The sequence below is a fragment of the Phocoena sinus genome, chromosome 3 (genome assembly GCF_008692025.1).
Source record: "Phocoena sinus isolate mPhoSin1 chromosome 3, mPhoSin1.pri, whole genome shotgun sequence".
NCBI lineage: Eukaryota > Metazoa > Chordata > Mammalia > Artiodactyla > Phocoenidae > Phocoena > Phocoena sinus.
The window spans coordinates 145948776-145973800 of NC_045765.1; the positions used below are offsets into that span (position 1 = coordinate 145948776).

General features: G+C 41.1%; 1 protein-coding gene across 2 annotated transcripts in view; it reads left to right on the forward strand.

Annotated features, from left to right (window-relative positions):
* Nucleotides 1-25025, forward strand: part of ADAMTS12 (ADAM metallopeptidase with thrombospondin type 1 motif 12) — a 394308-nt gene that overhangs the window by 229913 nt on the left and 139370 nt on the right. For both annotated transcript variants that reach the window (XM_032628621.1, XM_032628622.1), the window contains exons 7-12: nt 2070-2219; nt 7876-8019; nt 8604-8748; nt 12497-12589; nt 14061-14206; nt 16805-16974. In XM_032628621.1, coding sequence (XP_032484512.1) covers nt 2070-2219; nt 7876-8019; nt 8604-8748; nt 12497-12589; nt 14061-14206; nt 16805-16974 — 848 coding nt within the window. The remainder of the gene's footprint in view (nt 1-2069; nt 2220-7875; nt 8020-8603; nt 8749-12496; nt 12590-14060; nt 14207-16804; nt 16975-25025) is intronic.

Here is a 25025-nt window from a genome sequence, read left to right on the forward strand (position 1 = left end):
TCCTAGACAGTAGAGAGAATTTCAAGTTCTGAAGCAGGATTTCTCAGTATCAACACCATTGATATTTTGGGTTGGCTAATTCTTTGCTGTGAGGGGCTGTGCATTGAAGTGTATTTAACAGTATCCCTGGGGGTTTCCCTGGTGGTCCAGTGGTTAAGAATCCACCTTCCAATGCAGGGGACGTGGGTTCGATCCCTGGTCTGGGAACTAAGATCCCACACGCCACGGGACCACTAAGCCTGTGTGCCACAGCTATAGACCCCACGCACTCGGGAGCCCATGCACCACAACTAGAGAGAACCCCACAGGCCACAAGAAAAGATCCTGCATGCCACAGGTAAGAACCAACGTAGCCAAAAATAAATAAATATCAGAACAAAACAAAACAAAACACAGTATCCCTGGCCTCTATCCATGAGATGGCAGTAGCACCCTCCCCGAAGTTGTGACAGCTAAAATTGTCTCCAGACGTTGCCAGATGTTCCCTAGGAGGGTGCGGGGAACAAAAATCAACCCCTGTTGAGAACCTCTGCTCTGAAGAAATAGGTAGGCTCAGGAAAGGAGGGAAGTATAAGACTGAACTTGCTTCTGGAGGACTACACTGAGATCCACTTCAACAGAGCTCACTATAGAGGTGCATTCAGTAGAAGGTGGTTTTGGTGTGAACACGCCTTGTGAAATGGTTCTGGTGGCTGCACACCAAGGCGTGTTTTCTCTTTTACTATCCTCAGTGCATGGTGGAGGTGGAGCTGATCTCCTCGTGGAGCTCTTTGCCTGCAAGACCACCCCTATCTTACAATCCTTTTGTTACCTGCTTTTATCTTTTTTAGTGCTGGATACTTAATAGGCACTCAATGAACAGCTATTTAAGGGACCCAACTTCCTGCACTGTCAGAAAGTTGGTAGATTACCAAAAAGCATCATTCATCTTTTCCCAGCAGCTCCATGCAGACCTAGACTTTTTTATTTTTTAATGAAATAATAAAAAGTAAATCTAGCACTAGGTGTGGAAAAGCGTTTGGTCGGTCCTCCCACAGACTCAGAAATTATTTGAAATGCTTGGGCTGTATGATCCAATCTAGCTCTCCAACACGGAACTACCACTGCTAGTAGGGGTGCAGATTCACGTCTGCTGCTCATGCTGGGAGTTGCTTTCTCCTGTTCCATTGTCCCAGCCATTGCCTCTTGGAGAACTGAGAACTTATGGGGGTTCTCAGAGCCTGAACCTTTTCTATGGCCCAATGGACACAAAAAGCAGACCATTTATTGCCAGAAATCACACCCACACAAACCCCATGATGTGAAGGTCTGCAACCAGCTAAAGCTCAGAACCCTGTTGGCGTTTGTGCTACTCTTTCTTGGCAAAGACTTCTTGAACTAAAGAAAACCATACGACTAATTAACGACTCTTCAAAACTCTTGTCACTGATTGAAATGAGCCCTTCTAGGATATGGGAGCACATTTTTATATTTAAAAGCTGTAACTAGTATTTTGTAAGATCCTAGGAGTGTTTGTGTGTCCATCCCCTCCCATACGCAGTATTGTTAGGGTGGTGGAACTGGAGAGACCATTAATTTGATCTCTGGATGTGTTGATTGCACCAATTCCCTTTTTCATGAATGATTAAAAATTCTCAGATGAGTTTTGATGACAGACCTCAGAACGACCAAAAAGGTGTTTCATGTCTGAAAAAACCTCAGCCACTGATGGTTCTCCCTTCCCTATTTAAAAGTTCAAATTAATTCCAGTCTTCAATCAAATCCTTCCCTTATGGGTCAAATAATATAATTTGGCCTCCTGAGATTAAGAGCAAAAACAACTCAAAGTAAAACATTTGCCATATTTTCCTACCTTTTTCAGGTGTTAGTGAGATTCAGTCATCAAGTGGTGAAATCGGAATAATTCTAGTGAATTCAAAATTGCTCCCTCATTCGTATGGACTATTAAAACAATTTTAATCATGCTTTACAGACCATATTGAATGTGAATTAATACCCAGTTTTTTCCCAGGAGGGTTGTTGTTTTTTTTTTCCAGATGTACCTACTCATCTCTGTTCTCTACTTTCAGAAAAGACATCTGTGCTGGTGTCAATCGCCCCTGTGAGACTCTGGGTCTGTCCCACCTGTCGGGAATGTGCCAGCCTCACCGGAGTTGTAACATCAATGAAGATTCTGGACTCCCCTTGGCTTTCACAATTGCCCATGAGCTTGGACACAGGTAAAGGGCCAAGGAAACTGAAATCTCTTCCTCATGTTCATGCATCAGTATCAGTAGAGGGAATGGAGGGAAACTTAAACAGGGTGTCAGGAGAATCTGATTGCATTGTGGCTTGAGAATCTCATCTGTAAAGGGGGGAATGGGGAATAACACCTGACAAAGATTCCACTGTCTTCTCTGCTCTGACCCCTTGTACCATCGACATCACAGAATCAAAGAGGCCACTGCAATTCTCTGAGTTAGAATGAAGCGAGCAGAAACAAGGAGATAAGCGTTACCTTAATTAATTCAGGAGTAACTATCCCCAATTATTTCTTATGAAATGGTAATATTGTTAATATCACTAAAAAGTCATAAACCTTAACATTTTGTGCCCTTACTTTATGCCAGACGCTTTGCATTGTGTCACTGAATCCACTCAACGACATTATGAAGTAGATACTATTGTTGGTCCCATTTTACTTATATGTATTAAAGGAGAACACTGAATAAACTGGAAAACTGCTATAAACTTGGAAAGCCCAGCAGACAAACACCAGTTAACAGAAGGTCCAAGTTGTCACACAAATGTGTGAATTTGGTTAGGTGAATTGACTGAAGGCAGGTTTCAGAAAGGTTGAATAAAGGAATAATGAGGATTCTGGATTCTCTAGGTATCAGAAGTTCCCATGGAGGAAAGATCTTAGCTTATTCATAATTTATTGGGGTATGTATTAACCACAAATAAGAGAACAGCACACTGATTGGAAACTCAGAGTAGAGAGTCATTATAAATGGCTCAACTATACCCCTGCCTGTTTAGGAATAGCCCTGTTCACTGGATTATTCAAGGCCCAGCCTCTCTGGCCTGAGCCTCCCCACCATTTTTCTCATATAATATTGGAACTTTTCAAAATACTTTTACCTGAAGTACAAAACCAGAGTATGGGCTTAGAGCTTATTCTGGATTTTCCATCAACCAGGATTATGACCTTAGAGGATTCCCTTCACCTCTTTGTGCTTATTTCCTTATCTCTGAAGTGAGTAGGTTGAATTAGGTACTGTGATTTCTTTGATCCTTACCAAAAAGCCCTGGGAGATAAATGTGATCTATTCTAGTATCCTTAATTATCAAAAATTCAAATACGAAGAGGTTAAGGGACTAGCTTATGATTAAATAATGATTGAGGACAGAATGCTAGGTCTTGAAAAGACCAGGCCATAGTTGTTGGCATGTTGATAATAAGTTGGCAAAATGAAAAATTATTAGTATGTGCAAATGTATAGGCATCCTCAATCCTGATATGTGGAAGGACTGTCCCTTGTAACTTGCAATAAAGTCATTGGTATCAGCAGTGTCTGCTGACCGAGCAATGTCAAGTGAATATAACTAGGTCAAACTGAGAAATGATTGCTCAAGACATTCCCGGCGATGGTATGCCCAAGCTAAAGAAAAGTGGAGAAGACATTCTCAAATGCTCACCACTTGTGTCAAGAATGGATCCTTTATATACTCAATTCAATTTGGCAGTTTTAAAAAAGTAAACTAGTGGTAATACTGCCATATGATCGAGCACTTGTACTCCTGGGCATTTATCCTGGAGAAATGAAGATTTATGTTCATACCAAAAAGGCTATACATGAATTTTTTTTTTGCACATCTTTATTGGAGTATAATTGCTTTACGATGTTGTGTTAGTTTCTGCATGAATGTTTATAGAGGCTTAGTCTTAATAGCCAAAAACCGGAAGAAACCCAGGGGTTGTTTCAACTCAATATGGTGAATGGCTAAATAAAATGTGATGGATCCATACCATGGAATACTACTCAGCAAGAAAAAGGAACCAACTATTGATACATGCAATGACCTTGATGAATCTTTGAACAATTACGCTCAGTGAAAAAAGCCAATCCCAAAAGGTTACATACTGTAAGATTCCATTTACGCAGCATTATTGAAATAACAAAATTATCTAAATAGAGAACATGTTAATGGCTGCCAGGGTTTGAGGAGGGAATGGGGGAGGGAAAGAGGTGAGTGTGGCTATAAAGTGCAACGTGAGGAATCCTTGTGATGGTGAAAATGTTCTGTCTTGACTGTATCAACATCAGTATCCTAGTTGTGATATTGTATTACAGTTTTGAAAGATGTTACCATGAGGGGAAAGTGGGTAAAGTGTACATGGGACCTCTTTGTATTATTTCTTACAACTTGCATCTGAGTCTATAACGATATAATAATATAAATTTAATATATAAATATAATAAATTAAAAGTTTAATTTTTAAAAGGGGACCTTGGGCCATGTACAGATGACCTAAATAGAACACTGTCTTCTAAATGGCAAAAAAAAAAAAAAGTTTTGGGTCACTGATAAGAAAGACAAAGTTGAAGGCAGACATATAACCTTGAGTTTGGGTGATAGAAAGAAATACTTTGGTAAGACACAAAACTGAAGAAGACATTAGGAGGGTCTTGGAGTGTCCTGAGAAACTTGTTCATAGCTAAAGATGCGTCTGAGATATTTAGTTCCTTCTTTAGGTGTAAAGTTCTAACTAGCTGTGAACCAAACTGAGAAACCCTGGGCAGATCAATGAAATAGCCTGAAGCTGCCCGGAAAAAGAAAAACACAATAAGCTACGATCCTAAGAAGATACTCATTACAGTTCAATGACAAAGATACCCCATTGTTCTTGAAAACGTAGTTGTTTCATCACTGATTGCGTAGGATGCAAAAGAGAAAGTGAAGTTAACTAACTTGTGCTATGGCCTAAATAAATAGTTTGATTTTTATTCTGAGAAAATTTAAAATTCCGTTTATGAGAAGCCTGGATTACATCCATCATCCATACCTAAGCTCTCATCCCTTATTGGGTGAGTTACCAAAAATGAAGATGGAATTCCAGCAGGAAATTTAAAATGTCTCTCTGAGACGTAGCATCCTTTTCCTTTAAGTAATGAAAATGTCATGATAGAGATGAACACTTAAAATGCAGTATCCACCCGATATATCCCACTCTTCTGGATTGTGATATTCCATTTATTTCATTTATAGAGCTTTGCTTGTTGCATTTACCAAATTGATATTTTCTGAATGCGTTATAAAAGCTCACATTCATATTTGATGATTCTTGTTCTCTGCTGGTTCTTCTCCACCATAAAATAAACAGTAAAAGGCAGGGAATGTCTCACCAAGTGATACCCTGAAACCCAGGCAGTGACTTAGCTTACTGTTTCATGTCTATAATTTCATAAACCCATCTAACAGGAATTACAAAACAAAGATGTAGTAAAGCAGGCTAATCCAACAGCCCAGTTAGTTGTTTCAGACTGTAGTAGGCTCCTTACTCCAAGCTGCTCTTGAGGTTCATCCCGCCTGCTGGAAAGTAGCTTCCTGGAAACACCTTCCATCCCTTTGACCCCATGTGCTTTCCTTGTCTCTCATTATTCATTGACCCACTGATCCCATGTGACAGGAGTGTTCCCCCTATATAGAGAAAGTAGACATGTCCAGAGGGACCTTTGTTTAGCAGCACTGCTTTTCTTTTGTTGGATGGGAGCACAGAGGAGTGATAAAGCTGGAGGGGGAATGCTTTAGTGAATTAAAAACTTTAGAGGGAACAAAATCAGTTCCTTTTGGGGAACTAATATATTTAGAGTATAGGTTTGAAGCCACCCAGTATATAGGATCCAGCCATATGGCTTGTCTTATTGGTTTTTTGGCCACGAGGCATGTGGGATCCTAGTTCCCTGACCAGGGATTGAACCTGCACCCCATGCACTAGAAGGTGAAGTCTTAACCGCTGGACCCCTAGGGAAGTCCCGCTTGTCTTATTGGAATAGCCAATGCTAGAAAAACAATTATTCACAGAGATTTTTAGAATCATGCTTGTTTAGGATTTTTCCTAATTATTGAACAGGTGAACTTGTGGAATACTTTATGAACTGGGTAGGACTGGATTTGCAACAGGCTGGGGAAGGCTTGCTCGGGGGGTTGGGGGGAAACAACTTTCACTGAATTAAATTCTTTGTGGTTGGGTGGTGAGAGCTCTGTAGATTAATTCCCTGACTCCTTTGTGAGTTTTGTATTCATGTGGAATGTGATCAGAGTCTGTAAGTAAGTTGATAACATCTTAATGCATTAAAAATAACACAAGAAAATCCCTAAATCCCCCAAAGACTATTTTCTGCAAGAGTTGCTAATGTTGGTCAGATTTTATTAAAGTTAGATATGAGCTTCCCTGTCAGAGGGATTGAATTTCACCAGCAGTGTAAGAGGTCATACTTTCCTGTGTTCAGATTTGGAAAGTTGAGCCAACATCTCAGGGCTGTAAGTGTCCAATAAGCAGATTCCAGCGGAGAGGGCTCTTGTGGGGACTCAGAAGTCATCTTGATGGTGATCCTGAGGATTTGGCTTATAAACTGACACTTCTCAGTCTGCCTGTTTCCCAGGCACCTCCTTGCCATGGGAGTCAGTTAAGCACTTTAGGGCCTTTCAAGACTGCTTCACCTGGTCATCCCTGGCAGTGGGAGGTCAGGGAGCCAACCAAGCAAGACACAGACAAGAGCACTGATTTAGGAGCACAAAGATCTGCAGAAGACCTAGTTTTGCCACAAACTAGCTCATGACTTTTGACAAATCTCAAAGTCTCAACTTACTTATCTAGAAAAGGAAAATGAGCTAGCTAGACAATGATAAAAACAGCAATAAAAAATTTCTGTCATTGGGCTTCCCTGGTGGCGCAGTGGTTGAGAGTCCGCCTGCCGATGCAGGGGACACGGGTTCGTGCCCCGGTCCGGGAAGATCCCACATGCCGCGGAGCGGCTGTGCCCGTGAGCCATGGCCGCTGAGCCTGCGTGTCCGGAGCCTGTGCTCCGCAACGGGAGAGGCCACAACAGTGAGAGGCCTGCGTACCACAAAAAAAAAAAAAAATTTCTGTCATTTACACAACTTATATATATACCAGGCACCTTGCTCAGTGATTTTCAAACTTTATTCCACTCAAATCTCATCCCAGGACTATGATGATGACTCCATTTTCTGCTCAGTGAAACTCAGCAAGTTTCAGTAACTCACAGATCCTTAAGTAGCAGAGCTGGAATTCAAATCCAACTCATCTGTCTTCAGATACCCCACTCTTAACCCTTGTACTGTAAGGTCTCCCTAATGTCTGATGTTGGAGGACTCAACAATACTAGAAAGAAATCCATCTCCTCCAAGCTTGTGGCCTTTGACAGAGTCTTCCATAGGCTTCCCCTCTCATGCTCTCCCTTAAATTATGATGAAAAGGGAAGAGGAACGTTTTGCTCTTTTGTGCTACGGTTGCTACAGCAGGAGAAAGAGGACAGCTGGACGCAAGATTTGCCCCCCGACTCTAGTCTCACAGAAGCCAAAGCCAAAGTGGAAGCTTTTAGCTTTCTGCCAAACAGAAGTTTTTGAATTAGCCACATGGCTCCCAGGGTTGCATATTTGAAACAAAGCCATGCCTGAAATGTTTCCTGTGCTTTTGAGTTGAAAATTAGCTAGACCCCTCCAACTTCAAAGGACTGCTTTGTAATCAGATTCCTTCTGTACAGAGGTGGCTCTCTGTGGGTTATTTTCACCTTGGAGAAACTGTGGTTTTCTCCTTGTTTCACGCCTGCCTCCTTGATACCCTTGTGTCTCTGCCCCCTGCAGCTTCGGCATCCAGCATGACGGGAAGGAAAATGACTGTGAGCCTGTGGGCAGGCACCCGTCCATCATGTCCCGCCAGCTCCAGTACAATCCCACCCCACTGACGTGGTCCAAGTGCAGCAAGGAGTACATCACCCGCTTCCTGGAGTAAGTGACCGCACATCTCAGGACAGACTCACTTGGCTCTCTGTAAACCGGAAGTCACTTTGAGTTCTACCCGAGGCCCGGAAAAGTCTCAGTTCCTCTCACAGGTCACAGTATGAGGGTGGCAACAGAAGGGGTGGACCTCACTGCTGCTTTCTGACCCTGAGATCTAGGTGGGTTTTGCCTCCAGCCTCAGCCAGGTGAATACTCCATCTCCCCCCGACTCCCCCTTCAGTTTGCTTCTGTCTGAAGGTGGCTTTTTATGACCTGATCGTGAGTTAAGTCCCTGGGGACTGGCAGAAGCAACCCAGACGAGTCAGTGGTCATTGTACCCCATTTGGGGTAAGATGGTGATTTTCTCACTTTACCACTGCTTGTATTTCTTAGATCACATCTGAACAAATGGTGTGAGATGCGATTTGCATTTCCTTTTAGACAACTCTCACCTTGGGCCTGATAGAAATAAAGTTGTCTTGAAGGACAGAGTACACTAGAGGAATGGAAGTTTCTCTTGAATGAAAGACTAAATCTTTCATTTAGGAGGAGATCATAAGCAACTGCTCTCATTTCTATTAACTCATTTTCAGCCGAGGCTGGGGGTTCTGTCTTGATGACAACCCCAAAAAGAAAGGCTTGAAGTCCAACGTCATTGCCCCTGGAGTGATCTATGATGTTCACCACCAATGCCAGCTGCAGTATGGCCCCAATGCTACCTTCTGCCAGGAAGTAGAAGTAAGTGTTGGGTATATTGGTGCCTCTGGTGGGTATGGGCAGGGCTTGAGATCCAGCATGGTAAAGGAAGGGCCAGGGAAATATTTGGAAATCCGAAGATCCAGAAATGGAAACTTTCTATTCATGGCAAGATGTCTGTAAGGCAGAAGGACTGAAGTTGAGGTCATTTATATTCCTTGACCCACCTCCTTGGTATCCTTTGCAACTGAGTGGTGGTAAAGAAAATTCTACAGTGATTTTCAAGAATCACAGTTATTCACACCTGCAGGCTCCATAGCAATCAACTTAATCCCTAAAGTTGCTCCCTTTCCTGCATTTCCTCTCTGATTGAAGAGCACCTCCAGATGCCAAGGTAGGATTAAGATTTATCCCTAATTCATTCTTCTTTATTTTCTTCAACATCCAAGTGATAAGTCAAGCCCTGACATTTAGCCTCTGATGGCATTTGTGGCTCTAACCTGTCATCTTCATTCTCACTACTCTGCTCCTGATTCAGTTTCTCATCACCTCTCCTTCTATTGTAATTACCTCTTACCCAACCTCTCCCTCTTTCACACTCTTGCTTAAGTTATTTCAAAAAGACACAAATCTAACTGCGGCTCTTCTCTGCTCTTAGGGTCTTCACTGACCACAGGATAAAGTCCCAACTCCTTTGTATGGCATCCCTTTGTGATCTGGATCTTGCCTATTCTCTGAACTCATGCCTTTTAGTGCACAAGTGTCAGTGTTAATACACAGACATGAACAAGGCAGGTCTCGTTGACCCCTGCCAGATTCTGTGCTGTGTACTGAACAGGGTGAAAAAGATGAGACCTCAAGAACAAATAAAGTAAATTCTCTGACCTTGAGGAGCTCATTCTCTGGTTGGGGAGGCAGACAGAGAAATTTCAATACAGTCAGATAAATACAAAAAGAGACATATAGAGAGAATGCTGAAGAGGAGGTAACTGCTCAGACAGAACAAGAGAGACAACAGAGAAGGTAAGGTTGTCGCAAAAATCCCTCACCTTACTTCGAGCTGGTTGCCAAGTTATGCTAATTCTGCCTCCAAAATATCTCTAAAGACCACCTGTTCCTATGATTTCAGTAGTCCCCTGATTGGTCTCCTTTCTAAGACTCTGACCACCTCCCCTCAACTCTGCTCCACTCTCCAAAACACAGCCAAATCGATCTTTATGAAGGAAATCTGATTGTGTCCCTCTCTTATTAAAATATTTCACAGCCTCCCTATGCCCCTACAAGAAAATTCAAATTCTCTAAAATGGTTTAAAAGGGGCTTCAGGATTCACCCTCTCTCTCACTCTTTGGCCTTATCTCTTAAAATATTATTTTATCCCTCTACTCTCTAACCTGGAATTCTAAGTATATGTATGTTGGATTTTATCACTTCATATCTTTCATATTTTTCATCTCTTCACATCTCTGCATTTTGTGTAATTTCTTCCTCTTTCCCTTCCAACTCACTAGCTCTCTTTTCAAATATGTCCAGTCCTTTGTTTAGCCTGTCTATTGACTTTTTAATCTCATTTATGGTATTTTTTTAACTTAGAACAGTTTCTTTTGTTATTTTTCTAGATTTTCTCTGCTTTTTTATGATCTTATTTCTAATTCAGACTTTCAATATGATCTTCTCCTCCTTTAATCATATAAGACACATTTGTTGCAAATTATAATGGACAATTCTGATATCCAGAGTCTGTGTGGGTCTGCTTCTCCTATTTGGGGTTTCTTCTGGGTTTCACTTATTATGTATTACTTCCTTTTGTCAATTTCTGCTTTTATTGTGAACTCTCAGTTGTGAAACTTCATGTCAGGCTATTCTTTAGGGTTTAGATGGAAGGCACATTCTTTCAGAGAGAAATTTCACTGCCATCCCTGGGTCCATTTAAAATAAATTATTGGTTGGGTGTTGTTTCACTACCTACATGAGTGAGATCAGGGCCAGTATGGATACAAACTCTCAGGGGTAACATTTTACCACTCCTTCTAGAGTTAAAGTCAAACCAGACAATTTCCCAGCTGTGTTCTGAGGTTTCTTTCAGTCAGGGGGTAGTCCTTTGGGGTTATGGCCTTATATGAGGTATCAAATCCAACTTCCTACCCTACATAGACGTGAGGCATTTTCTCCAGTGCCCAAGTGACCATCAAAACTAAAATCTAAGTTACTAGGTTTGTATCTTCAGATTAACAATTTCTCCTACATTTTTAGCCTCTGAGGATTTCCCTTACTTCCTTACCAATTCAGGAATGTGTTTAAAACATTTAGAATATTTTATCCAGGATTGTAGATGCCTGATAATACCATGGGCTGCCTGGTAGAAACAAAGGTTGAAAAACTGCCCTGGAGGAGCCAACACTCAGCTAAGGATGCACAAAACTCCAATAGATAAAGCTTTGTTCAGTTGAGTTCACAATTCAGCACCTAATTAAAAATGTAAGACGGTCTAGCTTCAACTAAATGAGGAAAGACAATAAACCTTCAAGAGCTTTGGATAATTGAATTTTTTAGGTAGGGATAATAAAATAGATGCATAAAAGAGAAGTTTTATATAAGAAAAGGGAAGAAAAAGCACTATATGATATGTTTAAAGTAGATGTGAAGAACAGTTACAACCTCTAGAAATGAAAAATATCGTGATTGACTATAAATTTAGTGGACGAGTTACACAGCAGACTTGACAGAGCTGAAGAGAAAATCAGTCAGTTGAAGTTTAGAGTTGAGAAAATTACTTCCCATCCCACTTGAGTGTTTCTCAGAGTTGTGTGATGGAGGAGAGACTGGCCTTTTCCTGATAGAAATCCAGGCTTTTTCAACTTTTATGTATAAGAAAATTGAGAGCTAAAAAATACGAAAGTAAAGTTGAAACATGAAGGGTGGAATAGGAAGATCCATCAACAATAATTGTGAGTTGCAAAGGGAGAGAATAGTTGCAAAAGTTGTAATCCTGGAGAGGCAAGAGTTAGAAAGATAAAAATTAAGAATTTTTAAAAATAGTTAAAAGTACAAGATCTTATGATGAAGGAGCATCTTGAATATAGAGTACAGTAAGTAGATGGAATGATGGCAGATGGGTGGATAGAAGCAAGACTAAAAGGTGGATGGAAGCAGCTGAGCCATTTCAGATGCTATGTAAGAATCTTGTCAACCTTCCCTTGTTCCTACTGCAGGAGGAGGAATGTGAGGGAAGATTCAGTTCACTCCCTGGCAGCTAAAACAAGCTGGCTATTTTGGGTAATAAGTAAATAAGCTGAGGTTTTCTGGATGGAATAGTTTCACTTTCCTTCAGTGAGCAGGCTCAAGTTATAACCGCCCAGCTGTTTGTAATCAGATCACCTTCCATCACAGTCCGGAGTGCTCTTTGATGACTACTGTCACCGGTTGCCCTGCCTAAGGGCAGTGAGTACTGGATATTGTGCCACAGGTATAGAAATTCAACTCTTGGGAAATGTGTTTTACCTCCCATTTTCATATTGCCTAGACTGGCCTACAGACCACTGTTTACGAATGATGACAAAGTCCAAGTTAAGTTTAAACTGAGGGCTCTTGTGTGATTTCTTTGCATCACGTTACTCACTAACAACAGCAGCATTTATTGTGGGTATGTGGTGAGTGTGTGTATATTTTAGCATCACTGTAGAAATGCTTTTGTGCAAGGTTTTTTTTGGTTTTTGTTTGTTTGTTTTTTGCGGTATTTGTGCGAGTTTTGAACGTAAAAAAAGTACAATCTCATGGTTTTTTTTTTTTCAGAATGTTTGCCAGACACTGTGGTGCTCTGTGAAAGGCTTTTGTCGCTCCAAGCTGGACGCCGCTGCAGACGGGACGCGATGTGGCGAGAAGAAGGTGACGTGTCCGTGACGTGTCAGTGATGCGTGGAAGGAAGGTGGTGGGTGAAGGGCTTAGCGTTCTTGGAGAGAGCGGAGGAGAAGGCCCTGGAGAGCAGCTGCCTCTGGGTGAAGGCAGATCATCACGCAGTCAGGCTTGCCAAAGGAAAGGATTCCACTTCTGCGGCTCCTTTTGAGCCTTCACTGGAAACAAGTAGTCAGGGAGAGAGGGCCACGCTCCAATTATAAAACATCTGGCCCATCTTTTCCCGATGACTTTCCGTGGAGTCTGTGGTCAGTAACATCTGCTGGGCTTATCATCAACCTTCATTTTGACATTTTTCCCCCCTCCATATTGAACATTGGGAAGGACAAGCCAGTGGCTTCTTCTTTCCAAAGATGCTGAATTTGGACCACTTGTTATCTTCTTTCTCATCATCTGACCTGCATTTCTTGAAGTCCTACGCACCTTACTAAGCAGGAAAGCCATATGCCCAAGAACTCAGAGATGTTAGATATCCTCCAGACTACCTAAGAACAGGGTAATACGTGCTGCTCAACAACACCATTTGGGTTCATTGTGGGCCTAGGATTTATGTGTTTAGTGGGTGTCTTTACACAGCTTGAGTGTGGCATGACCCATCACTGAGATTACAGAACTTAATCAGAATACACAGTGACCAGAAATAATGAGAAAGAGGAGGCCAGCAGATGAATCATGCCCAGATTCTCCAGGAAATGTGGCCATTTCTAACAACCAACTTGCATTTCTTGTTTCCCTTTTTCCTGTGTTCACCCTCCTAAACTGGTAGTTGTTGAAGGATTCCCTTGAAGAGGGAGAGAGTGGACTTTTTCCTGAGCCACTTGAGACACCAGAACTGGAAAGAATGGGTAGAGTTATAGGAAAGCAGAAATTTTTCTTGACGCCTAACTTCAGCTTCTTAACAACTTGTGTTTTCCGGCAATGAGTGGACATTTTGCAGGAGGATGGTATCTGTTGCAAACATTAAATACCCGCAGAGGCTAAAGAGAAGTGTTATCACAGTGCCAGTCTGCAAAATGTTTGTTACGGTCTTCAACAAGATAAGAAGCTTGCACCAGAAAGGAAATCAATTACGTTACTGAACAGCTATATTACTAAGCTTATTCAGCTGACATGCTTTTCACGGCGAGACTTTCTCAGTGAAGGAAGCGGTGTGTTGATTTACTTCTGGGGTGCAATCTGTCAGTCACGCTTTGAGTAACACTCCTGCATTCACTGCAACTAGGCACTGTAAAGTTCCCTTTAATTCCTGAAAGACTCTGATTCTAAAACCCAAGACTCTTGGGGGAAATTCTTTTATGAGGTTCTCTTTGTGCTACATCTGATGTGTGACTTGTAGGAAGTCTGCTTGCTCTGGGAGAACTGGGTTTAGACTGCTAGGTTTCCTGACTCAGCTTACTACGGGAACCTTCCTGACTTACGCATCTCCTGCCTTTTCCCTTTCCAGTGGTGTATGGCTGGCAAGTGTATCACAGTGGGCAAGAAACCAGAGAGTATTCCCGGAGGCTGGGGCCGCTGGTCACCCTGGTCCCACTGTTCCAGGACCTGTGGAGCTGGAGCCCAGAGTGCAGAGAGGCTCTGCAACAACCCTGAGTAAGTCCAGCCAAAGATATTTCCCTTCCTTCCATGAGCACCGGGAGACTAGTCGTGGACAGCATGACTTCAGTGACCCCAGGCCTCCTGAGGGAAATCAGATATGTTCCCAAAGATGAAAGGGAGCCAGGAGGAAGATTCATAGAGTGTGAATAAAAGGTGGTTCTTTTTTGCTTTGTTTCATTTTGGCTTGGCACTGGATTCTTACTAGAACTTGGGTAAGTAAGCTGATTCCATCATTTGGAGAAATAAGCAAATTTTTTTAAAAAATACAATCTATGTGAAAAACTTTAGGAGATTACACAATTAAATCCTTCTAAATAACCCCATTCTATCAGTGGGGATTAGTTATACCCAATTTTGCTGATAAGATGACAGCTTTCTTTCCATCATAATGAATGTATAATTTTATAAAAATATTCTTCTTCCCTTAGGTGACTAATTAAATAGCTAGGCACATTTTTTGAGGATAATTATTTTTAATGTTTTAGATTAGGATTTTGTAAACCTCAGAGTTCCATGTTAGCCTGTCAAGGATTCCATAGACATTATTTCACAAGTGGCTTTCAATTTTTTAATCAAATTGCTAAATTTTTTCATATTTTAAGTTTGTATAATGATATATATATTACATTCTTAATTTCATTATTTCTCGGTATACTGGTTCCCAAGTATAATTTTTAAAAAGTGTCCATACAGTGCCTCCTGTAAGTAGAAAATGTATTAAACTTCTTTTACCTAGATTTACATTAGTCTGCATTAAAGAGTAAGAGTCACATTTTTTTTAAGTGATAAATATGGTTATAATTCTCTCAGTGTTTCAGTTCCAAATCTTACTTCTCCTTTTTATAATAAATATATTTCTATATATATCTGCATGTATATATATATGTATATATATATATATATATATATATATATATATACATACATATAAACTATATATATATATAAAATTTATCCTAGGGGTTAATAAATTAACATCTATGAAGAGTTTAACATAATATCTATTACATAAAATTGTCAGTAAATGGTAGTTATTATGCTATCTTTACCATCTCCCATGCATATAAGTAAGTGTACATTTGAGGAATTTGGGCAAAATCGTTTTAAAATCTTACCTTTTGGTTTAAATACAAAGTTCCTGTGACTTCAAAAATTCAAAACCAGAAATCCCTTAAAAAGTATTTTTACAGAATATCTTTATAGTTTGTTTCAATGTGATCAGAAAAGTGATTTCCATTTCAGAGATCAGGGAATACAGGTGATTAGTTCTAGGACCTATTGTCAGTGTTCTGTATCAGCCACTACCAGTCCGTAGCCTTCCTGGGAGGATGGTCAGTGATCCATGGTTGTCAGAAAAGGGACATCCTTGTTGAGGAAATGAAAGATGATCCTCTAACTTGGCTTCAGGGGGAAAAAATGGTCCCAACTCCCATCTCAGAGGCTACAGTTTGTCTTAGAGTCTCCTTGGATGAGTGACCATGTCTGATCTCAGTAGCTGGTTTGCTTAAGTTCATTGAGAACCATAACAATGGAAACACAGTAACAGATTCAGTTCTGTGATTCAGGTCACAGACTCAGGTCAGTGCGTCCTTCATATGTATCAGTCAGCTGTCTAGTGAGAACCCAGCAGGGCTTGGCTCACAAAAGGCTCTTGGATGGAAATGACTTGGAGAGGTGCCAAGTCATAGAGTGTCACTCCATCATCACAGATAGGAAGCCAGCCTACCCTCAACTCTCAAGGACAATTCTTAGTCCCGCCTACAGGGAGTTAATGAATGTGAACTGCCTTGATCAAAGAATTATCTTTGGGTGTGATAAATGCAGGAAGTGCCTACAGTAGGATAATAAAGTGTCATTTAAGAGGAGAAGGAGATTACTTCTGGCAGGACTTCAGGAAGAATTCATGATAGAAATAAAGATAGCATTTATTGGTCCTTAAAGCACAGGCAGTATGTAGATGTTTAGAGACTTAAGAGAGCAGAAATCTTTCTAGAAGCACAGAAAAAATAATAGCAAATAAGCCAGCCTGTATCATGGGAGCAGTGTGCAAATAAGGAGGAGTGTGGGAAGAAATGTTATTCAGGTGAGGTAAGTCAGTATCATGAGGGCCTTGGATGCCAAGCTCAAGAGGCTGGACTGGATTCTGTGGCCATGGGGTGCCATTAAAGATTTTTAAACAGGAAACTAAAATAATTAAGGCAATCATAAAAATTAGCCAGAGAAGAGTGTGTACAGGAGGTTAAATGAGGAAAAAGAGGGCAGACAGGAATGGAGATAAGGGGTGAACTAGTTTGATGATTGTGGGAATGAAAAGGAGGAAACAAAACTAAAGTCACAACTGATGACCAGGCAACTAATTGACCATGGAGTCAAACTATTTCAAAACAGACAACTATACACTTGGGACTGAATGTTCATGGGCAACAGCAAAAAATGTGGGAAATTTAAAGAATTTATTCAAACAGTGAGTTTTGAGGCTAGAGAGGGACAAGGTTTAGCAAGGAAGGGGCATGGCCAGATGCCAGAGGATTTTTAAAAGAAAATACTGGCCTTTAAGGAAATTAAAGAAGAGTTTGTGTATTTCATGTGTAGACCAAAGTTTGGAGGGAAGTACTGCACTGGAGAAAGAAAACGCTATCGCTTGTGCAACATTCACCCCTGTCGCCCGGATACACCAACATTTCGGCAGATGCAATGCAGTGAGTTTGACACTGTTCCCTACAAGAATGAATTCTACCACTGGTTTCCAGTTTTTAATCCAGGTAAGGAGCTATGAGAGTATATTCCAGATCTAAGACTACAGCCATTATCAGAAAGCATTTATCTGTCAGGGTACCTGTGATGCCTTGCAAAGTTCAACAAAAAGAGAATCGTGCCATCAAGAGTTTTATATTTTAGGAGGTGGAGACACTGACCTGGTTAAGTGGATCAGTAAATGTTGAAGGTGAATATTCCAACTCCATGCTGAGCTGTGTTGGAGATAAAAGAGAAGTTTATCAAACATGATGGCTCACTTCAAAACAGCTGAGGTGCAACTAAGCAATAAGTGGAGCTTGTAGGGATTCAGAAACTAATCACTGATGAAAGTGCTTGTTGATGAGCATGTGGAAATGAATGTAATTTTGGCAGAAATTCAGAAAAGAAGATCATTATGGTTTTGGAGTTATTTCAAAGAAGTCTTCCAAGGAAGTAGTTGATGATTCTTAAGCATGAGTAGTCTTTCTCTTGGCATAAGGGAAGGGGAAGGCATTCAAAATAGAGTCATCAATTCCAAGTGAGAGGAGAAAAGCACAAGGAAAGACAAGATGGTAGAAAATGAATGAGAAACTTGATCAGAAATGAGTAAAAGCCAGCTCTGGGCCAGAAATCAATATTTTTTAATGTATAGGACAGTATAAGAAGGGTAAAAAGTAAAATCAAGCATCTAAAGGATGCATATCAGAGGATGGGGGCTCTCCAAACAGAGTTGGAGAATGGAGCAGCAGCTTTGGCAGTGCTTCCCTTGAATCAGCACCAGTGACACATTCTCTACTGAAAATGAGGAAGAATCATTGACTGTCAGCTATAGATTAGCCTCAAAGAGTATCTGTGCTATTTGTTATTCGAATAGAGAATGAAAGAAAGATTTTCCTGAGTTAAGGAGATTTGAGACAAGGTAGTGAAAAGTAACCACGTTTTTTGTGATTATTCAGTTTCTGAAATGCAGCATGATAGAACAGAAGAGGACTTGTAGATGTCAGCTAATGAATGAAAATTACATATTTGGACTGTTAGAAAAATGATATAGTCAATTGCTTTTGGAAAAAATAGTGCTTTTTCTTCTTTGTGTCTCCAAAATACCCTGATGGCTGTTGGTTGTCATGGGCAACGTCTGCTCCTTGTCGCCCATTGTTTAGCATCATTCATGCTCTAGGGGAGTGAGTCATTTGGTTTTTGGTGCAATTTTACTTTATGATCCAAGCACTCGAATACAGGAAAGCTCGTGTATATACTCATATGGGTGCAAAAAAAAAAAAAAAAAAGATAGTTATGAAAGGTATAGCCAGTTGGTACTACCTATACCTGTATTTTGGACATTCTGTTTTGTTGGAACTAGTTGAGTCAGTAGTACTATAGACTCTGAATGAGCACTCTTCCAGGAGTAAAATGGCATACCTGCCTCAGTGTTGTGACAGGTGCTTAGTTTGGGATACCCACACCTGCCAGAGTCAGGGTTGAATTTGTGTCTGCTGCACTCTGATGGCCCAAGTAGCTATACTTATAATTAAAAGATTTGGTTCAGCTTGACTTTTCATTGATTTACAAACATTTATCATGTGCCCACTTTCTGCATAGCCTAGCAATAGGTATTAAAGAAACGAGAGCTATAAATGTAGACACAGATTTCACTCACTTTGGAGTGATCAGTTTGCATCTGTATTGAGGCTGTATAAACCATGTGAGGGAATTTAGCTGAGTGCCATCTGCTTAACTCACCGTCTACCTGGGTTGTAAGCCTCCATTCTCCATCCCAGTGGTTTTCTTACAGCCTCCTGTGCTACTATTTGAGCATAATGACTTACCTGCTAGCCCAAGTAACTACCACCTTGACCAACACACTGATTTCTTTCCCCCATCAACCTCTATCCTACAGAGCTGCTATTTTCTTAGTTCTAGGCATCCCGGGTGACAGCAATGTGGCATTCATGGCAACAACTCTGTGCCGAACGCTTGATCTGTGCGAGGCATTGAGCACTTTACACCCTCCCAGCCTTTCCTTAGAAGCCACCAGAGGATAAACTAACTTACAGCAGAGTTTTCTACCCACTCAGTAGACAGTGTTAAGTGTCTTAGTAAGTGACCTTTGGCAGACTTGCTAAGTAGCCAATGATAGAAGAAGAATCATAGATTCAAACATTTGAAATAAGCATAGAATCTCCATCAAACTTTGTAGTTTTCAAACTCTGTTCCAGGGCTTCCAAAAATGTTTGATTCTATTATAATTTCATTTTCCAAAAGAAATTATTTAAACTATTTTTAAAAGTGCAATAAAGAACAATGCTTACACTCAAAAACAGTATATGAGTTTTAACATATCAAAAAACACCAATACATTAACTTACACAAATTAATTGGTTTTCTACAGACCTTAGAATAAAAGTCTCCCATCAACACAATTTAACTGAGAAATATCCTGAGATTACAGGTCAAGTTGTTCTAAACTGTTATCATTTATAGCTGTTTGTGTGAGTCAAGATTTTTCAATGCTGTACAAACGAAAAAACCCACAGAAAAAAATTAGGTGCTGCAGCCATATGTCTGTAACTGCCATCTGTAAACTTGATTTCAAAATTTTCTGTTCATCTTAATAGTCTCTTTTGATCCCACTGAACTATTTTTAAGCATTCTATACTTGAATTTATAAAATTTCTGCTTAATAAAATCCTGATTTTTATCTGCTTTATTTGCAAGATCTTGATGAAAGAAAAATAATTCTTCTGCCTAAAGTGTTTGAAAACTACTAATTTAAATCAACTTACTTTCCAATATAGGCATTCCATTTACCAACACTCCTGGCAAAAAAAAAAAAAAAAAAAAAAAGGCATCCAAACTCCACTTGATCATATTCATGGAAGCACCAGTGTGAAGAGCTGAGTCTATACATTTTCTCACCCCCATCCCCATCCTTCAGAGATGAAGAAACGTAGTCTCAGAGAGGACAGTAACTTATTCAGGGTTATAGTGTCTTATATAATGGAGCTGGAATTGAAGAATACAGTCTGTTTGATTAAGAAGCTGAGATACTTATACTAACTTATCTTCCTAGGGACTTGATTAGCCTATGTGAATAGAAGTATGTTTACATCCTGCATCGTCTATTAGGAAATGGCCAGAACCTGATCTTGGTGCCATCACTTTCTTGGAATCTCTCTTCCTTTTTGGGTGTTTTTCTCAGAACCCCCAAATAACTCCTCATTAAGGCTAATTTTTTAGTTGTTGCTTCTGAATATTTCAGCCCTATCAATGCTTGCTGCCAGTGAGGTTTGCAGCATATGTGGAAGGTCTGACCTGAGGTCAGACAACAGTCTGCTCCTCCTGGGATAGGATCCTTCAGGGACATCTGTAAGGAATTGTTGCAATTGCATTCCCTAGGAAACAGACTCTAAGACAGATGTTAGTGTGTGGGAAGTTCAACAGGTGCGGAAGGAGAGGGAAGGAAGAGGGGTTGGGCGGGGGGAGAAGCTGGGGTGCAGAGCACAGTCTCAGCAGAGGGCTTCTCTACCCCTCGGGAAGCTCTACAGCTCAAAGGACCTTCAGAGTTGCTGCAGTTGAGGTGGGGCAGCCAGTCCTTGAGGCCCCACGTGGCCCAGACGTTGGGTGTGGTCTGCCTCAGGAAGGAGTGAGTGTCCCTGGGGAAGGAAGCTCTTTTAGGCCAAGGTGACAACTGAGGGCCAGTGCTGGCAGCTCTCCCAGGAGCTGGACACCTGGGAGGACCTGGGCGCCGTGCACAGAGTTTATTACAAGAGTACTTGGTGTTTAGAAAGAAACAGCCTTTAAAGAGAGTGTCATTGCGGGGAGCAAACTGGGAGATCTTCTAGCCAGAAGCCTCTCATTTCACAGACTAGCAATCTGTGGCTTCAGGAGGGAAAATGATGGAATAATAAGGATGATGTTTACAGACACCCCAAAGCCATTCACAACCCCTTCACTATCCTCTACAAGAGAAGAGGGAAAGCTAGAAGACTTGCTAAACTGTATTCCAGGGAGCCCCAGTTCCAACCAAAAAGATAAAGATGGCAGCTTCACTGGGTCAGGCTTCTGGGAAGGATTTTAATTGGTACTGACCAAGCTGCCCTCGGCCCCCTGCCTTTCTGCCTTTCACTCTGCCCTCGTGCCACCTGGGGTACACCAGTCCTATCGCAACCATGCTGAGACGGCTGAGAGGAAGACAGAAGGAGTATAGCCCCTGGATTTCTTGTTATGTGGGAAAAATAAATTCCTGTCCGTTTAAAACAGGGAAGCAACATTTTTTTTCTTTCTTTTCTTTTTTTTTTTTTTTTTTTGCTACTTGCAACGAAACTCACTTCTAACTGATAACGAGAACAGGTTATATTAAACTTATATCAGTATCTGTTCCGTGTAGGTACTTACACTCAACACTTTGTATGCATTTCCCTAATTTTATCTCCACAAGAAAATCCTACATGGAAATTTAAGGTTTTGATCTAATTCTTATGGGTATGCTAATAGATTTAGAGAATGAGTAACTTCTTAAACTCAGACTGTACAATAAAGCCAGGAGTTAGCCCTGGCCTGACTGCAGACTAAATATTAACCATAGAAACAGAGACTGGGATAGGCCCATTACCTTAAGAACAAATGCACTGGATTTTGAATTTTACCTAAGATGATGTTCATGTTTTTTTTAAAAAAATAGATGATTTTATGGCCAAGGAGCTCTGGTGGGAGGAGAAGAGCCCCCAGAACTGTTTGTATTATGACAAATGCTAGGTTTATTAAACTTATGTATCTTGCCTTTGGAAATCAATTTTTTAAACATTTAAGCATTCTGACGAAATTATTACGTTTAGTAAACAATTTATAATAAGTTGCAATTCCAAATTTAGTGTCACAGTTCCTAACCGTTTTAACTAAAAGACAGAACATAAACGTACAGTAAATAGCCAACATTGCTACATTTGGCGTAGTCTAAAACATCAATGAAGTGGGTTTAATTCATTTTTAACAATTAATTCTATTCCTGTTTTCATACCTTTCTATAGTTATGGTAGAATATATTAATTTTAATGTCTTCTTATGTTTGATGTGTATTTTGATATATTTGGAGATTGCAATATTACCTTATCAGAAAGTAAAAAACATACTATTTTAGACCAGCCGAAGTTACAGAGTTTTGGTAATTATTCGACTGATTTTTGGTTGGGTTTTCGGTCAGGACTTCTTGTTTGGTTTTGTTTTTGTTTGTTTGTTTTCCCTCAAGCTGATCTGAGCCTGGTCATTAAACTGGACTTCTTTTTTAAGTTAAATGTTACTTATTAAAGCAGTAAAACATTTTTAAGTTATGCCTTTTGCTTGAGGTTTAGTATTTCTTAAAATCTGGCAAGGAGGGCTTCCCTGGTGGCGCAGTGGTTGGGAGTCCGCCTGCCGATGCAGGGGATACCGGTTCGTGCCCCGGTCCGGGAGGATCCCGCATGCCGCGGAGTGGCTGGGTCCATGAGCCACGGCCGCTGGGCCTGCGCGTCCGGAGCCTGTGCTCCGCAGTGGGAGAGGCCACGGCAGTGAGAGGCCCGCATACCGCAAAAAAAAAAAATTGTAAAAAAATCTGGCAAGGAACCGCACACGTGCACATCACAAATCTCTTCTGCTCATGCACGTGTTCCATTGTCCAATCAGACTTCACTCACAAGGCACAAGTTCAGACGTAAAATTATTAAGAGTTTTAAGACAGTGACAACAGAGCATTCAACCAAGTGTGAGGCCCAGGGTGACTGCACAGGACTCACACCCAAGGAGTCCTGCATGTAAATGGATTTTAGAAACTAGATATTTTTAAATGGTGAAACTCAAATTGCAATCTACTCACAGAACATGAAATGCACCCAAATTTTTCCTTGACCTAAGAAATAATTTTTATCCTTCTTAGCAAGTTTTAGCTTTCGCTTCTAACGATCACTTCGTAAGATCATTATCCAAAAATGTTGGGCCGCCCTATTTTAGCAGAATTGAAAATTCAGCCTTCGATTCAGAGAGTTCATTCAGTTCCCTAAGCTTCCTTTGAGAGGATCAATCAGGCAGTGTGAGGGGAGAGTTCACCAGTCCATTAGTTTTAGAATTTTCACTCAGCTGAAAAATGGATTGAAAAGCTAGAAGAAAAAAATCACGCGAGCCCGACGAAAGGATGTGTCTAGGTAGATGAGTGTATGTGAGACGGTGAAACACTAAACTCTGTGGATGTTATGGAGCCGATGAGGTTGGTATCTGGGAGAGAGACTCTCTGATAGTCGGGTTGACCTTTGAGGACTAAGACCATCCGTTGCTCCTCCTGCCTCTTGGGACAGCGCCCTGTGTCACACAGGCCCACCTAATGACATACCCAGAGCGCCAGGAAAGACAGAGAGGCCAGACAAAAGGGCAGGGAAGCAGGACTTCAGAGTCCACTTTGTAAACTTCTTCAGTAGCCCTGAACCTTCAATTCACAATGGCCGCTTTCGAGCACAGCGTTCCTCCTGGCCTTGGGCACGCCTGTGGGTCGTAGGTGTGCAGGCGCTGGGGGTCACAGCAGCAGGTGTGTGTGCTGCTGTTGTTTTCAGCACAGATTATTTACTAGGTGTCCCTAAGACTCCATAGACCACTTTACTTACATTCCCTAGAAATCTGTTTCTTCCTTGCTTCAGTTAGCCTGTCTAATCTTGAAGGATGTGCAAATGCAGTATCACAGAAGCAAGATAAAGGGAAGTCTCAAAATAAGGGCCTCTCCTCATAGAGATGTGTCACAATTATCACAGGGGAAAGGAGACCTTTCCAGTTTTCTTGTTTGAGGGCCAAGACATTATTTATAAAATGAATATATGCTTCTTATAAAAATGCAAGTGTATACAATAGAATGAAATAAAAATAGATTCTTCTTAGCCCACCCACACTTATCCCTCAGAGGCGAGCGTTGTTAACTGCAGGTTTCCTTTTGCGCACGAGTGGACTCATACTTTGCCAGTTCTGCAACTTTTTGACTCATGAGCAGACCATGGCATTACGGCTCACCTCGTTCCTCTTAGTGACTGCATAGCCTTCCATTATGTAAATGCAGTTTAAGTCATTTGTCCGTTTCTTCCGGGATAAAAAGTTAATTGCTGCAATGAACATCCTTGACCTCTGTCACTGAGGTCAAGATTCATTTTTATGAATGAGTTGATAATCTCTTAGGATCGAGTTGATCTCTGTGCCATTTGGTCCAAAGGTTTCTCCCTAACAGTATCGATCACTGCCATGTCAGTTCATTAGTAAACATGGGTTAAGAGCCTTTGCTGAGTGTAATGGTCTGCTGGTATTCATTAGGAAAGGTTAATGGTAATAACTACCACATTAAAACAACCAGATACCTTATTAGAGGTTTCAGTGTGCTCTCCTCTGACAGTCCCCTCTGTGCAGAGACCAAGAAGGCCTTGGGCAAGATGTAAGAGTCAGGGCTGGGATCTGAACCCCTATGCATCTAACTCCAACGCTCATGTGAAGGAGAGCCTCCCCCTGTGCTTTTCAGTCCTCACCAGTGTGTGTCTGTTTCCTCCTTCTCACACCGTGGGCGCCAGTAGCAGCTGATCAATGCGCAGATGACTGGGGTGCCCTTGAGGACATCGCAGTTTGGTTGAGGAGCTTGTAAAATCCATAGTCTTGGAAGCATAGAGCCGGGAGGACCTCAGTAGGCATTGTACCAGCTTTGAACCAGGTTCATAGTCACAGAAAAGGAAAGTCATGGAACCACCTACTGACCTAGCAGGATAAAGAATTCTTTATGCTAAACTGACAAGACAGCGATTATTTAGAAAATGGTGAAACAAAGCATGAAATCAGTGCAGAATTGATTAGAAATGGCACAATGGGATAATCTGAAGGAGAAGAGGATATTTCAGGAAAGGTTGGTATATGTGTGGGAAAGAGAATTGAGCCAGCTTTTGACTGCTCTGAAAGAAGATTGGAATGATAGAAGCACAGCTTATGGGGTAACTGCAAGGACCTTTAGAATTCACCAGGTCATGATAAGGAGGTGAAATCAGCAACCATAACCACTGTCATTTGTCAAGCACTTACTGTATACCAG